This window comes from Chiloscyllium punctatum, chromosome 40 (genome assembly GCF_047496795.1).
Source record: "Chiloscyllium punctatum isolate Juve2018m chromosome 40, sChiPun1.3, whole genome shotgun sequence".
NCBI classification, from domain to species: domain Eukaryota; kingdom Metazoa; phylum Chordata; class Chondrichthyes; order Orectolobiformes; family Hemiscylliidae; genus Chiloscyllium; species Chiloscyllium punctatum.
The window spans coordinates 25,545,418-25,561,025 of NC_092778.1; the positions used below are offsets into that span (position 1 = coordinate 25,545,418).

Here is a 15,608-nt window from a genome sequence, read left to right on the forward strand (position 1 = left end):
TGTCCTTCCTACCAAAGCTACTCTAATATATAAGCTTTAATTTTGAAAACACATTTATGTTACAGTACATTAGAAGCTTGGGATTGAGGTAGAAATGTACAATAGCTACAAGACAACAAGAGGAATTTTGTTGCAGAACAATAGATTATTTGCATTAAAGCAAGCCTTGAAGGTCAGCAAAGCAGGTCCGAGGTTTCTCTCTACACAGTGAAAGATCTGCAAGCTCTTCTCCCTGAAGGACAGCAGACAGAGGGTGCAGTAAAGAATAGCACTGGCTTACAGCACAACAGAAGTGGAATGTTGTGGCAATGTATTCAGTATCAAATGCTATACTACATATATGGCAATGCAGTTTAAGAAACAGATCAGGCAAGGAGAGTCAGCACCCTTTTAAAAAATGTATGGCACTAAAGAGCTTCCAGGTTACATACTTATTTCAGAGAATATGGTCATATGGACAGATAAACAATCTGCTGTAAGATTAACATGTCTTCCAGGGCCATCAACAACTTTACATATAAACAAGTACATGCTTCTAGGGTGGCTACTGCAAAGATTACATTTCAAACTATTTCCCATAAGTGCCCAAGAAATCATTTAATGTCTTGACAGGGCTCGCTACATAAATGCAGTGGCAAGGAATATTTAAGTAACTCACCTCTTGACTCCCCAAATCATGTTCACCATCTTTCTACAAGGTACAAATCAGGAGTTTGACAAAATACTTCCTACTTGCCTAGATATGTGCAGGGAGAAAGGGAAGATTGCAGATAGTGGAGATCAGAGTCGAAAAGTGTGGAGCTGGAAAAGCACAGAGCTGGAAAAGCACAGCATCCGAGGAGCAGAAGAATCAACATTTTGGTCATATGCCTTTCATCAGGATTGTGGGGACTGGGGGGATGGGGGTAAATGGGAGATAAATAGGAGGGTGGGGCTAGGGGTGAGGTCGCTGGGAAGGTGATAGGTAGATGCAGGTGGGGGTGATGGTGATTGGTCGGATCTGGGATGAGATAGGGCACAGGGGAGAAGAAGAAACTGGTGAAGTCAACGTTTAGGTTGTGTGGTTGGAGGGTCCCAAGGCGGAAGATGAGGCTTTCATCCCCTAGGTGTCAGGTGGTTTGGATTTGGCGGTGGAGGAGGCTTGCACGTCCTTGGCAGACTGGGTGGGGGAGCTGAAGTGGTCGGCCACAGGGTGGTGGGTTGTTTGTTGCATGTGTCCCAGAGATGCTCCCTGAAACATTCCGCAAGTTGGCAAACTGTCCAGTGGAGGTAGAGGAATTGGGAGTAAAGGATAGCATTTTTACAGGACGGGGAGTGAAGGAGGTGTAGTTCAGGTAGCAGTGGGAGTCAGTGAGTTTGAAGTAGATGCCCATGTTGAGTCAGTCACCGGAGATGGAGACAATGAGGTTCAGGAAGGGGAGGGAAGTATCTGAGATAAGTGCAGCTCCAACAACACTCCAGAAGCTTGACACCATCCAGGACAAATAGACAGGCAGGATGCTGGAAGAACACTGCAAGCCAGGCAGCATCAGGGAGGTGGAGAAGTCAATGTTTCAGGCGTAACCCTTCTTCCCGAAACATCGACTTCTCTACCTCCTAATGCTGCCTGGCTTGCTGTGTTCTTCCAGCTTGCTACCTGTCTACTTTGGATTCCAGCATCTGCAGTTTGCCTGATTGACACCACATCCACAAGCATCTGCTCTCTGTAACATTGATGCTCTGTAGCAGCAGTGTGTACTGTATACGAGATACACATCAGAAATTTGCCAAAGATTCTTAGACAGCACTTTCTAAACTCACAATTAGTACCATCAAGAAAGACGAGGAAAGCAGATATATGGAACACTACCACTGCAGACTCCCTTCCAAACTACTCACCATTCTGATTTGGAAAAATATTGCCATTCCTTCACTGTCCCAGTGTCAAAATCCTGACATTCCCGCCCTCAGGGTAATGTGGTTCAATAAGACAGTTCACCACCACCTTCTCAAGGCCAGGTAGGGATGGCAAATAAATACCAGCCAGCCAACTAGTGATGCCCATGTCACAAGGGGAATTTTTTTTTTAAAATTCTCTTTCACTCATAGCCTTTCTAATAAAAACTGAACAGGATATGTAATTGTTTATTGCAGACACCATCACCACCAACATTATGATCTGGATTCTTAGTAGTGTCTTCCTGCATTTCACAGAAACAAAAAGGTATTTTCAGACTTCATATTCTTTAAAAACACAGCCCCAGAGAAATGCCACGTACCCCTCCCAACCCAGACTGAGAAGAAAACAACACACAAACTCATTTCGGACAGGCTCTATCTTTCCACTGTTACACTTCAGCATTGTCTGAATAAATATACATACTCATAGAGTGGCAAAGGTTAATGGAAGATTTCAAAAGGTGCTTAAAATCTTCTAGAATTTTTATGTAATGAATAAGGGGAAATTGTTTGCAGTGACAGAAGGTTCAGTGCTACAGTCAGATTTGAGTGATTGTCAAAAGGATCAGAAGCAACTTGCTGGATGATTTATGATAATTGGAATGTATTGCCTGTAAAGATAGCAGAGGTATATTTGACACCTTGTAAGCAAATTGCATAATATTTCAAAAAGAAAACACTTCCAGGCTGTGCAGAAAAAGTAAAGAAATTACTATTTAGATATCCCTTTCAAAGAGGTGACACAAACATGATGGGTTGGAATGGCCTCCTTCACATTCTTTTCCTTCATGCTTAATAAAAACATTTGCTAACAATGCTATATATATCACAAATATGTAATATTTTCACAATGCTATATTCAATCTCTAGTTAGGCAATCTAACAGTTTACGTCTCCAAGAGCAGTATCAAGTACACAGCACAAATGTTAAACAAGGGCAAGATTATTCAAATTGATAACATACACAAAAATAATCAAAACCATTACTCAATTCAGAAAAAAGTACAGAGTAAGCACTTCCCTCATCGCTACTCAGTTTTCACAGAGAATTACAATTGAAATTGTACACCATTATGCATGCTGTAATGAAACAATGTTTCTTTGGAAACAGTATGTGAAAAGTCCAGCAACAGAAAAATGGTTTTTCTTTTACGCTATTACTTACACGAGAGGATGGAAACTCGCGCACAGCCGACTTTAGAAGCTCCGATATGTGGTCCTGTATCTCCACTAGGGCTTTATGGCTGCTAGAGAGTTTCTGGAGGGTAAATAGAAAAGAAATGCTAGAAGAATTAAGAAGTCATTTATGTATCCCCAACTCAGATGCAACCTATATATGTAACTTATCGCATTCATCTGCACACAGTTAGTCAATATTCAATGAAAAGTGAAAAATATTTAGGTCACTTTGGAAAGAAAACTCATGGGATTTCCTCTCCACTCCAAATCAAGCAATTAAACTAGTTAACTAATGTCACTAATCCCGAATAATCCAACAATTTTCTGGGCCTTTGGATATCTTTCCCTAATAGTCAACTGCCCACCAATTTATTTGAATGCTTAAAGCAAACCTCCAGTATTAGCAACCTATTCTGAATAAAATGACTTCCCAACATCTAATCTAATACATTAATGCTACTATTTATCCCTTGACTCATTTAAATAACTTAGGTTTTTAGATCCTGTTTGGATCAGGTTAGCTGACTGAAAAGTATGACCCACTGCAGATGCTGTTAGCATCAACAGTTTTTATTTGTACAAGTACCTATGATGGTATGACAGGCATCCTGTTTTTGCTGTAGCTCTCCTTCTGCCATTGATATGTCTGCCTAGAAACCATCTTTAACACAACATGTGTGGCATTAGGAGCTGTGTGACAAACATTTTTGTAATCACAACACTGAATGGTGTTCAAGGATAACAACACATTTTGGCATGTGACTAATCCTTTGAATTATTCATGATTTTGCTCGCTCTAGAACTGACTATTCCAACACACTCCCGTTCAGCTTCCCAATTCCTAACCACTTGCAGGCATCCAAATCCCAACCCAAAGACACAGGCAGCTTATTGACATGCGTTCTGGTCAAGTACACCTAAATGTTAAAAAATTTCAAAACCTTTTAAGACTTCATCCCTTCCATTCTGTATAATCTTTACAACTCTCCAAGATATCTGCATTCATCTCTCAGAATTGTTACAGTGAAGGGGGAAGCCATTTGGTCCATCATGTTTGCACTCTCTCTTCAGTTGAGCATCATTGCTTAGTGGGAGAAAGTGAGAATCGCAGAAACTGGAGTACCAGAGTTGAAAAATGTGGTGCTGGACAAACACCGCGGGCCAGGCAGTATCCGATGAACAGGAGAATCGACGTTTCAGGCATAAGCCCTTCTTCCTGTGTTTTTCCAGCACCACATTTTTCATCATTACTTAGTGCCAATCTCCTGTTTTTTTTTCCCCACCCATGTCTTTGCACACTATTTTATTCAACTGATCATCCAATGTCCTTTTCAATGCCTCAATCAAAACAGCCTCCAACCACACTTCTTTACATACCTTGACTTACTGAAGACTGACATTCTCTGGAGATCTGTTTCAGAAAATGTAATTTTCATAAAGATAGCCAAGATTGTCATTCAGTCTTCTATCTGAACAACTCAATGGCCAGGAAAGAATTTCATTTCTAGTTCTATTACTACCAGAGCTGGCCGCATCCATTCAGGCTGTTTAAAAAAATCCCAAGGCCTCCCAAGCTGTTTACTCAAGAGGTTTTCAGTAGGTAGTTTTGCAGCTCTGCTTTACAATCTCTCTTTTAAAAAAAGGACAAAATGATCCCTTAAAGTGACAGTATCATCACACCCTTCTCCAGCCCAAAGAAAATCCAGTAACCATTAATGTTCATTCCCGATCACTCAACTAATTTTGTAGCTGTATTGCTACTGTCACTTTAAACCATAACTTAGAACTTTCCTGTTGTGCGGCACTGTAATCAACAGGATTACCCTTATCGATCCTTTCTGTTACCTCTTCAATGAACTCTAGCAAGTTTGTTAAACACTATTTCCCCTTTAAAAATCCAAGCTGGCCCTTCCTCATCAAATCACCTTTTTCCATGCAACTGCTAACTATTTCTGGAAATTTTTTCACCACCAACATTAAACTGATTGGTTTATAAATGCTGCAATTATCCTTATCTTTCTTGAACAAAGCCACAACGTTTGCAATTCTCTAGTCTTCCAGCATCTCCCCATAGTAAAGGGAAGTTGGATGATTGCGGTCACTGCGTTCATTATTTCTATCTCACTTTCTTTAAAATCTTGGATGCATTGCATCCAGTCTCAGTGCTTTGTCAACTTTAAGTACCAACAGTCTATCCAAAATTTCTTACTAATTTTAAATCCTTCTGAGGAACAGAGGAAGAAACTCTGTCACCATGGCCTAGTCAGTATCCTTCTCTTTTGTAAAGACAGATGCCTTACCTCCATGTGTAAATCCCTTTTTCTCAAATCAGCCCAACTTCTCCAATTTTTTCTGTTTATATGCCTATAGAAGACTTCGGGATTCTCCTTTATTAGCTGTTGGACTTTTTAATAATGTCTCTTCCCTTCCTTTCCTTATTTGCTCACATCTCATCTAAGCCTTACTTGTTCCTCTTGGCTGTCAATTTCACACCTGTCACAAGCACATCTTTTCTTTCTAATGATAATTTCTATCTCCATTGTCATCCAGAAAACTCTGGATTTGTTTGTCCTGCCTTTTCCATTTGAGGAAATATACCTTTACCAAACCACCTGCTCTATGAAGGTAGCCCATTGTTCAGTGATTGTTTTTCCCTCCAACCTCTTGATCCAGTCAATGTTGCCCAGCTTTCCTCTTACTCCATCCAAATCAGCTCTTTGGCAATTGAATTGTCTCAGTCTAGACTGTTGTATGTCATTCTGCACCACCCTGAACATTATGAAACAATGATCACTGTCTCTTAAATGATTCCCCCCAGTGACATATGATCCAGTTGGCCCACCTCATTTCCAAAAAGCAGGTCCAATAATGCACCCTTCCCTGTTAGACTGGCCACATAATAGTCAGAAACTCTCATGAACACATGTGGGCACACCTGCCCTTTGATGCCCTGTACCCAAACATAGTCTGGTATACTGGTAGTGTAACCGAACACCTCGGTTATAGATACCCTGTAATGTTGGCATTTCTCTGTAAATTCCCTGCAGATTTGTTTCTTTGTATCTTGTCCACTTGGTGATCTATAGACTACGCCAAGGTTTTTTATTCCTTAGTTCTGGCTGAAACAACTCTGTTCTTGAAACCTGAGCAATTTTCCTTCTCCAGCACTGCAATGCTCTCCTGAACCATTACTATTACCCATCCTAACATTCTTCCTTTTCCATCATTCCTGAAGAACTCATACCCAGGAACTTTTAATATTTCATCTTGTCCTTCCATCTAATTCTAACTTCTTCAACAGTTAAATGTAATTCCTTTTCTAAAGCTCCCAGTTCTTCACCCCCCTCCTCCTCCCCACCCCCACCCCCGCCCCCTCTCGTAACTGAACACTATCCTTAAAATTTTGTTTAACCTTTCAGCTACCTGCCCTATGGCTCAATGCCAAATATCACTTTATAGTATTCCTTTGAAAAACCTGGAGATATTTTGTTACCTTAAAGGCACTATGTGGATACAAAAGTTGTTAAAGTAATTACTGGAACTGCTACAACTACTATAATTCCACAACATGCAGCTCCTCTTCAGAGAATCAAAAATCAAACTAGCAAGTGGTATAAGATTTCTTAAGAAGATTATTTGAGAAAAGTAAATCACAATTGAGCACAATGTTTAAAATCAAACAATATTCAAGTCACCTTTTTTATATACATTGAACATTTCAATTTTAATTTCTACAAAATAATCTGATGATCCTTAAAATAGAAGTGAAATTCAGTACATATACACACACACACGGAGATGTCAAATTTCTTATGCTTTCATTATTTTTGTTCATGGAATGTAGACATTAGCTACTCCAGAGTTTATTGCCCATCTGCACTGCCCTCGATCAAGTAGTGGTGAACCATCTTATTGAACTGCCTTGGATTTTAGGAATCTTTTCTCCATCCAAAATAAAACCATCATCTTCCAAATGCAGCACGTTCCAGATAGATTAACAAAATGCTGGTTTGTCCCAAGTTTCCAAATCTTGTACCCCCAGGGCTGTCTATTACAGGCAATCTGTGTTCACTTACTGCAAAGTAATCAGCTACACTTAACTCTTTCCCTGAAAATCTTTAGACTTTTATCTTAGAATCACTACAGTGTGGAAGCGGGCCACTTGGCACATTGAGTCCACACCAACCCTCTGAAGGGCATTGTCCACCCCCGCCCCCCCCCCCCCCCTCCCCCCATCTTATTCCTGTAACCCTGCATTTCCTATGACTAACCCACCTAGCCTGCACATTCCTGGCCTGCATGGGCAATTTAGCAAGGGCAATCCACTAAACCAGCACCATCTTTGGACTGTGGGAGGAAACTGGAGCACCCGGAGGAAAGCCACGCAGACACAGGGGGAATGTGCAAACTCCAGACTGGTAGTTGACCGAGGATGGAATGAACCTAAATTCCTGGCACTGTGAAACAGCAGTGGTAACCACTGATCCATATGTTGTTTTCTTGTTGATATAATCACCACAATTGCCATTGAGAGCTTTTTTTCATGATTCTATAAATTTGTCAAAACACCCTAAAAATAATAGTAAGATTAACTGCATTCACCAACATTTTTGCACACATCAGCTAGTTGAAAGCAAAAGTCTACTAGCTACTGCCCAAACTGAATAAAAAGACAAAGTCACTTCCCAGCTTTGCACTAAATAGGGCATGACATTCTGGTACATACGAGGTAAAAACAATGACTGCAGATGCTGGAAACCAGATTCTGGATTAGTGGTGCTAGAAGAGCACAGCAGTTCAGGCAGCATCCAAGGAGCTTCAAAATCGATGTTTCAGGCAAAAGCCCTTCATCACGTCGATTTCGAAGCTACTTGGATGCTGCCTGAACTGCTGTGCTCTTCCAGCATCACTAATCCAGATTCTGGTACATACACAGAGGAACCTCAATTATCCGGATGAGATGGGCAGGCACTATTTCATTCGAATAATTGATTATTCAGTTAATTGACTCAATGCCTTTCCTCTGGGGCTCTATTTCTATTAGGTCTGCTCCCTGTTCAGGAGATAAGGCTGCACACTGTGCGCGAGGGTTCACCCCTATGTAGAACTCCAGGGAAAGTGTGGGGGGGGGGGGGGGGGGGGGAAGAAAGGAAGAAAGAGGGCAGGTGGTCAGTCATTTGGAGACGGTGCCTGGGCTCTCATCTATGTACAGGACTGTTAACAAAAGACGCAATCAGGGTTGAAACAGCTCTTTCATGTAATGTTTCTATCAGGACCGAGAGGTCTCCTTCGGATAATCCGATATTCAGATAATCAAGATTCCCCTGTATATAGACATTGGGTTTACATGCTACAGAAAATTAGGACTTTAAATATCCACTATGGTGTATCATTGACTGGATTACTGCAAATTAGCTTTGCCCGAACTGAAAATCGACATTTGCGAGTCAACACCCTGCTTTGCATTCAGAAATTTAAAAGAACACTGTCTTTTCCTTCCCTCAACTCATTTCACTTTCTGTATCTGATGTAAAATGGAACTCATTATCAAATACGCATTCTGGTTCAGCTCATTAACCAAACCGAGTGGAGAATCATTAAAGAGTTAGTGTTCTTGCTCAGTTCATTTAGGTTCTAGATGCCTTGCAGAGGGGTAACACACGAAAGCAGTCCCTGTAGTAGTAACTTTCAGAGCAGCCTAATAACAATAAATTTGTCCATACCAAGTTCAATGTACAGGAGATAGCAATTGTTCATCAGCTCCAGTAGATCCTGGCCCAAGATATTCCAGCTGTACTAACAAATATTTGCTCCTCTCAAGTTTTCAACATTATAGCCTTAGGGCTACCTTTCACTATCAATGCTTTGCACTTACAGCTATGAGGCAACATAATCAGGCACATTTAATGCACTTTTCTAAACTGTACTCCTTTATGTTGTTTTATAGTTGATATAATTTCTACGCTGACCATTAAAAATGCTTTGCACATGATTCTGTAAATGATTTTAGGAGTAATTCCTTTAATAAATTTTCAATTTGAACAAATCTACTTTGAACATAAATATCAAAGGGAAGCTCAACTAATCTTAAAAATACATTTCGGTGCCTTTTCCACCAATGTAATACTCCAGCAAATGTTCTGAACGACATGCAGCTCTGTTTGGCAAACTAACATTGCTCTGTTTTATCATATCTAAAAGGTGAGATAAGAGTGACTGGTCTCAACATCAAGCCAACATTTCACTAAGTGCAGCATCACTGTCCTAACAAAACTGGAATTAATGGGAATCAGGGAGAAAACTCTACATAGGATGGAGTTTGGAGTTATATCTGGCTCAAAGGATGACAATTGGAGGGAAATCGTCTCAGCTCCAGGACATTGTTGAACATTGTGTTTGGGTTGCCAGCAGCAAAAATGGCTACTGGACTGGTTAAGAGTCACAATCAAACATGCTGGGAATTTTGGTCAAGCTAGTTTAAATTCTTCCCTCAATTAAAGTGCAGTGAGGACGTGTTGTGAGCTGCATTTTCGCGTGTTGACCAAATAAGACAGATGTTACATGACCAGTTGGATATACTGAACCATACTACTTTGTATGGGACAAGGAACATTTAATATTTAATACTTAGAAGCTTTTTTAAAACCAGTAAAATTCCATTGGCTGGGATCAAACAATGTGATCAGGTTTTGATCAATTCATTGGCTGAGTTCTACAGCTCTTTCCAGTTAACATAACAAAGGAATTTTCTCAGGAGAAACCTTCAAAACCACTTATGAGAAGCAAGCGCCCTCATGTAATCTTCGGAGAAACAAAGAACCATGAGGTGAGACCCACATGGAGAAATAAAAGTTGGTCACTTCACTCAAACCACAGTAATACTTGATTCAAACCAAAATTGGAGAGTTAAAGTTAGAGTTAGGGTTCAATGTGATTGAAGTTAAAATAAGGTCAAGTGAAGTTAAATGAAGTGAGTTACAGTTGAAGTTAAGTTAGATGAAGTAAGAAGTAAATGTTACAACAAATGGATATTGGCACTTTAAAGATGAAATTAAAAAAGTGTCTGTTTAATTTAAGTCCTGAATTATCCCTTTTGGGCTACAAAGTAATCCTCACGGTAGTGTGTTGGACCGAACCATCTTCAGATACTTCACCAATGATCTGCCCTCAATAAGCTGAGAAAATAGGATGTTCACTACCATTTGTCACTCCTCAGGTAATCAAACAGCCTGTGTTCAAATGCAGCAAGACCTGGGAAATTGAGTTGACATTAATGTCACACAAGTGCCAGCCAATGATCATCTCCAACAAGAGAGAACCTTGAAGTTCAAAAGCATTACCATTGCTGAATCTTCAATACAAACATCCTGACGATTATACCATTGACCAGAAACTGAACTGAACTGCGTGGAATTGAAGAGGACATCCTTCCATTCGTGGGTCCTCAGATGACTAAATCGCTTAACTGGTGATTGTGCACACCCTGCCACAAGAGGTGCAGATGATGTTTGAAGGAGCAGGTGGGTAAGATGTTCTGGTTTTTACATGCTCCTTTCCTGCATTGCAATTGGCCTCCATGTGGCCTGTAAAAATGGTTGGTACCTTTGAACAGTGTGGATTCTCGGGGGAAAGAGATTCCAACAAATCAGTGGGATGATTGCATTTGTTTCAGGGAGACTCTAAGGATGCCTTTGAAACATTTCCTATGTCCTCTTGGTAACCACTTTTCAAAACAAATCTTACTCGTGGGAATCTGGTTTAGAGTCTTGCATCAGTCAAACAGAATAAAAGTGGCCCACCCAAAAAGATAGTCAAACGTGTGCCAGGGTCTGGAAACAGGACGTTGCCACGAGGTCTTTTATTTATCTCTGATGAAGTAGGGAGTCCATTATGATCAGTCCACACTCTCAGGACTTTGTCAGGAGGAGGAATCCAGTAGTGTTTGCCTTCTATTTGCCTTCTTTGCCAATTACACCCATCCCTCTGAGCTCTGGCACTGACATCACTAAGGAGAATCAATTCATCTAGCTCTGGGACCTTGGACATTGACTGATCAAGGTTGGAAGGGAACATTTCACTCCATTCCTTGTTTCTGCAGTTGGGGGGTATGAACCAATGTTGGTGGTATGCTGTTTCTGGGTTAGAGAAAGCCAAACCAGTTCAGGTTTTACTCAAGAAAACCAAGTGCATGGATTCAGGATTTTTCCACAGGTTTACTTTTCTGGGAAGATGTACCCAACACTTCAATCCAATGTGGCGGTGGAGTAGGACACTTCAACTGGAGCTCTCCTGCTTGCTTCTGGTTTCCTTCTTGTTTTTTTTCTGTTATTACTTTTTCTCTTGGAGTTTCTTCCTGGACTGGCAGTGCCTTGGCCCAGTCTCTTGGAAGCTCATGGCAGTGTGTTGGCCCGGTGTCTTGGCATCTCGGCATGCGAGTGAGTCCTGCCTGGGCATGTTCCCGAGGCACCAGTGGGATATTGGGGAGGCAGCAGTGTCTGCAGCACTGGTGGCATTGTGGCCCAAGTTGGGAAGAGCAAATGGAGATCCCCAGATATCTGCAGTGGTGACACTGAGAACAGGCAGCTGAGGTCTCCTGCAGAGCAAACTAGGAGAAAGTGAGGACTGCAGAAGCTGGAGATCAGAGCTGAAAATGTGTTGCTGGAAAAGCGCAGCAGGTCAGGCAGCATCCAAGGAGCAGGAGAATCGACGTTTCAGGCACAAGCCCTTCTTCAGGAATGAGGAAAGTGTGTCAAGCAGGTTAAGATAAAAGGTAGGGAGGAGGGACTTGGGGGAGGGGCATTGGGAATGCGATAGGTGGAAGGAGTTCAAGGTGAGGGTGATAGGCCGGAGTGGGGGTGGGGGCAGAGAGGTCAGGAAGAAGATTGCAGGTTAGGAAGGCGGTGCTGAGTTCGAGGGATTTGACTGAGACAAGGTGGGGGGAGGGGAAATGAGGAAATGGGAGAAATCTGAGTTCATCCCTTGTGGTTGGAGGGTTCCTAGGCGGAAGATGAGGCGCTCTTCCTCCAACCGTCGTGTTGCAATGGTCTGGCGATGGAGGAGTCCAAGGACCTGCATGTACTTGGTGGAGTGCGAGGGGGAGCTGAAGTGTTGAGCCACGGGGTGGTTGGGTTGGTTGGTCCAGGTGTCCCAGAGGTATTCCCTGAAACGTTCCACAAGTAGGCGGCCTGTCTCCGCAATATAGAGGAGGCCACATTGGGCGCAACGGATGCAGTAAATGATGTGTGTGGAGGTTCAGGTGAATTTGTGGCGGATATGGAAGGATCCCTTGGGGTCTTGGAGGGAAGTAAGGGGGGAGGTGTGGGCGCAAGTTTAGCATTTCTTGCGGTTGCAGGGGAAGGTGCCGGGAGTGGAAGTTGGGTTGGTGGGGGGTGTGGCCCTGACGAGGGAGTCACGGAGGGAGTGGTCTTTTTGGAATGCTGATAGGGGAGAGGAGGGAAATATATCCCTCGTGGTGGGGTCCGTTTGGAGGTGGCGGAAATGACGACGGATGATACGATGTATATGGAGGTTGATGGGGTGGTAGGTGAGGACCAGTGGGGTTCTGTCCTGGTAGTGGTTCAAGGGGCGGGGCTCAAGGGCGGAAGAGCAGGAAGTGGAGGAGATGCGGTGGAGACCATCATCGATCACGTCTGGGGGGAAATTGCGGTCTTTGGAGGAGGCCATCTGGGTCGTTCGGTATTGGAACTGGTTCTCCTGGGAGCAGATGCGGCGGAGACGAAGGAATTGGGAATATGGGATGGCGTTTTTATAGGGGGCAGGGTGGGAGGAAGTGTAGTCTAGGTAGCTGTGGGAGTCGGTCGGTTTATAGTAAATGTCCGTGTTGATTTGGTCGCCTGAGATAGAAATGGAAAGGTCTAGGAAGGGGAGGGAGGAGTCTGAGACGGTCCAAGTAAATTTGAGGTCGGGGTGGAAGGTGTTGATAAAGTGGATGAACTGTTCAACATCCTCATGGGAGCACGAGACAGCACTGATACAGTCATCGATGTAGCGGAGGAAAAGGTGGGGAGATGGTGTCAGTGTAGCTGCGGAAGATGGACTGTTCCACATATCCTACGAAGAGGTAGGCATAGCTGGGGCCCATGCGTGTGCTCATGGCTACTCCTTTGGTCTGGAGAAAGTGGGAGGATTGGAAAGAGAAGTTGTTCAGAGTGAGGACCAGTTCAGTCAGTCGAAGGAGGGTGTCAGTGGATGGGTACCGGTTGGTATGGCTGGAAAGGAAGAAGCAGAGGGCTTTGAGTCCTTCATGATGGGGGATGGAGGTGTACAGGGACTGGATGTCCATGGTGAAGATAAGGCGTTGGGAACCGGGGAACCGAAACTCATGCAGGAGGTGGAGGGCGTGGGTGGTGTACCGAACATAGGTGGGGAGTTCTTGGACTAAGGGGGACAGGACCGTGTTGAGGTATGCAGAGGTGAGTTCAGTGGGGCAGGAGCAGGCTGAGACAATGGGTCGGCCAGGGCAGGCAGGTTTGTGGATTTTGGGCAGGAGGTAGAAACGGGTGGTGCGGGGTTGTGGGACTATGAGGTTGGAGGCGGTGGATGGGAGATCCCCTGAGGTGATGAGGTTATAGATGGTCTGGGAGATGATGGTTTGGTGGTGGGAGGTGGGGTCATGGTCAAAGGATGCAGTAGGAGGAGGTGTCCGCGAGGTGGCGTTTAGCCTCAGCGGTGTAAAGGTCGATGCGCCAAACTACTACCGCACCTCCCTTGTCTGCCGGTTTGATAGTTTGGGGTTGGAACGGAGGGAGTGGAGGGCTGCATGTTTCAAGCGTGAGAGGTTGGAGTGGGTGAGAGGGGTGGAGAGTTTGAGGCGGTTAATGTCGCGGTGGCAGTTGGCTATGAAGAGATCGAGGGCAGGTAAGAGGCAAGCACGGGTCCAGGTGGATGGGGTGTGTTGGAGGCGGGAGAAGGGGTTGTCAGAGGGTGGGCGAGAATCCTGGTTGAAGAAGTAGGCATGGAGGTGAAGGCGGCAGAAGAATTGTTCGATGTCTCGCTGCCTGTTGAACTCGTTAATCCGAGAGCGTAGGGGAATGAAGGTGAGGCCTCTGCCGAGGACTGATCTTTCATCCTCAGAGAGGGGCGTTCTGGAGGGATGGTGAAAACACGGCAGGGCTGGGAGCTAGGACCTGGTGTGGGGCTGGAGCTGGGAGTGGGGGCGGGGTTAGGCGTGGAGGCGGGAATCGGGGCGGGGACGGAGATCGGGGCAAGGGCAGGGTTAGGCGTGCGAATGGAGATCGGCATGGGGGCGGGGTTAGGCGTGCAGACGGAGATCAGCATGGGGGCGGGCTTAGGTGTGCAGATGGAGATCGGCGTGGGGGCAGGGTTAGGCGTGGTGACGGGGATTGGTGTGGGGGCGGAGACGCATGCGGCGTGGTCGTTGTGCAGGTGAGTGATGTCACTGGGGGGCGGAAGTGATTGCGGCGACGGCAACCCAGGGGGCGGAAGTGGCTGTGGTGACGGCAGAAACTGTGTTGTTCCCGATAGCCGTGGACCCCCACGGAGGCCATGAATCTGTCAGTGACGGTCTTCCTGGCGATCGTGGAGGCGGTTGTCTGGGTGGCGAGCGCGGAGGCTGCAAGTCGGTGGGGGTGGAAGTGACGTCATGGTTCGTGGCGGCAGTTGCTGCCATGGGCGCTGCAGCAGCCGCGTGGTTAATGGCGCCCGAGTGATTTTGGAGGCCGATGGAAGATTCTGGAACAGTTGAGGAACCCAGAGTGTGGGGGTAAGTACATGAAAGTTTGTGGTACTTACTGTCTTTAATTTCCGATATGGCTAGGAAGAACTGTTTGTTTAGTGTATGGATTCTTCTGTGGATTCTCTCATTGGAGAAAAGTAGGAGAAGAGGGGACCTAGTTGAGGTATACAAGAAAATGAGAGGCGTCGAAAGCCAGAGACTATTTCCCAGGGCAGAAATGACTAACACGAGTGGTCATAGTTTTAAGCTGGTTGGAGGAAAGTATAGAGGGAATGTCAGAGGTGGGTTCTTTACACAGAGTTATGAGAGCATGGAATGCGTTGCCAGTAGCAGTTGTGGAGGCAGGGTCATTAGGGACATTTAAGAGACTCCTGGACATGCATATGGTCACAGAAATTTTAGGATGCATACATGAGGATCAGTGGTCGGCACAACATCGTGGGCTGAAGGGCCTGTTCTGTGCTGTACTATTCTATGTTCTATGTTCTAACAGTAGAGGTCCTTTGCAAGTCTGTGAGAGTGTTGTCCTGAGCTGGGGTAGGGCTAATTGCAGGGAATGTAGACAGTGGCACATGGCTGCAAGTGTGGAGTGGAGGATCCGGAGGGAGGTCTGTTGCTGGAGGCTTCGGATTTGTTGTAGGTACTGGTTGTCCTGGTTGGGTCCAAATTTTGTTGGTCTGAACGTAGACCGGAGTCCATGCAGGGTCAGTCGGCTCCATTGGCAGTTGCTGAGGAAGGGGATGTGGCTGTGGTAGCGAGTCTGTTTGAGGACGTG

The 15,608-nt window shown here is 44.6% G+C and overlaps 1 protein-coding gene across 4 annotated transcripts in view; it reads right to left on the reverse strand.

Annotated features, from left to right (window-relative positions):
* The window catches only part of LOC140464440 (protein tweety homolog 3-like), a 267,986-nt gene that overhangs the window by 60,195 nt on the left and 192,183 nt on the right, over positions 1-15,608 (reverse strand). For all 4 annotated transcript variants that reach the window (XM_072559492.1, XM_072559494.1, XM_072559493.1 and 1 more), the window contains one exon: positions 3,104-3,196. In XM_072559492.1, coding sequence (XP_072415593.1) covers positions 3,104-3,196 — 93 coding nt within the window. The remainder of the gene's footprint in view (positions 1-3,103; positions 3,197-15,608) is intronic.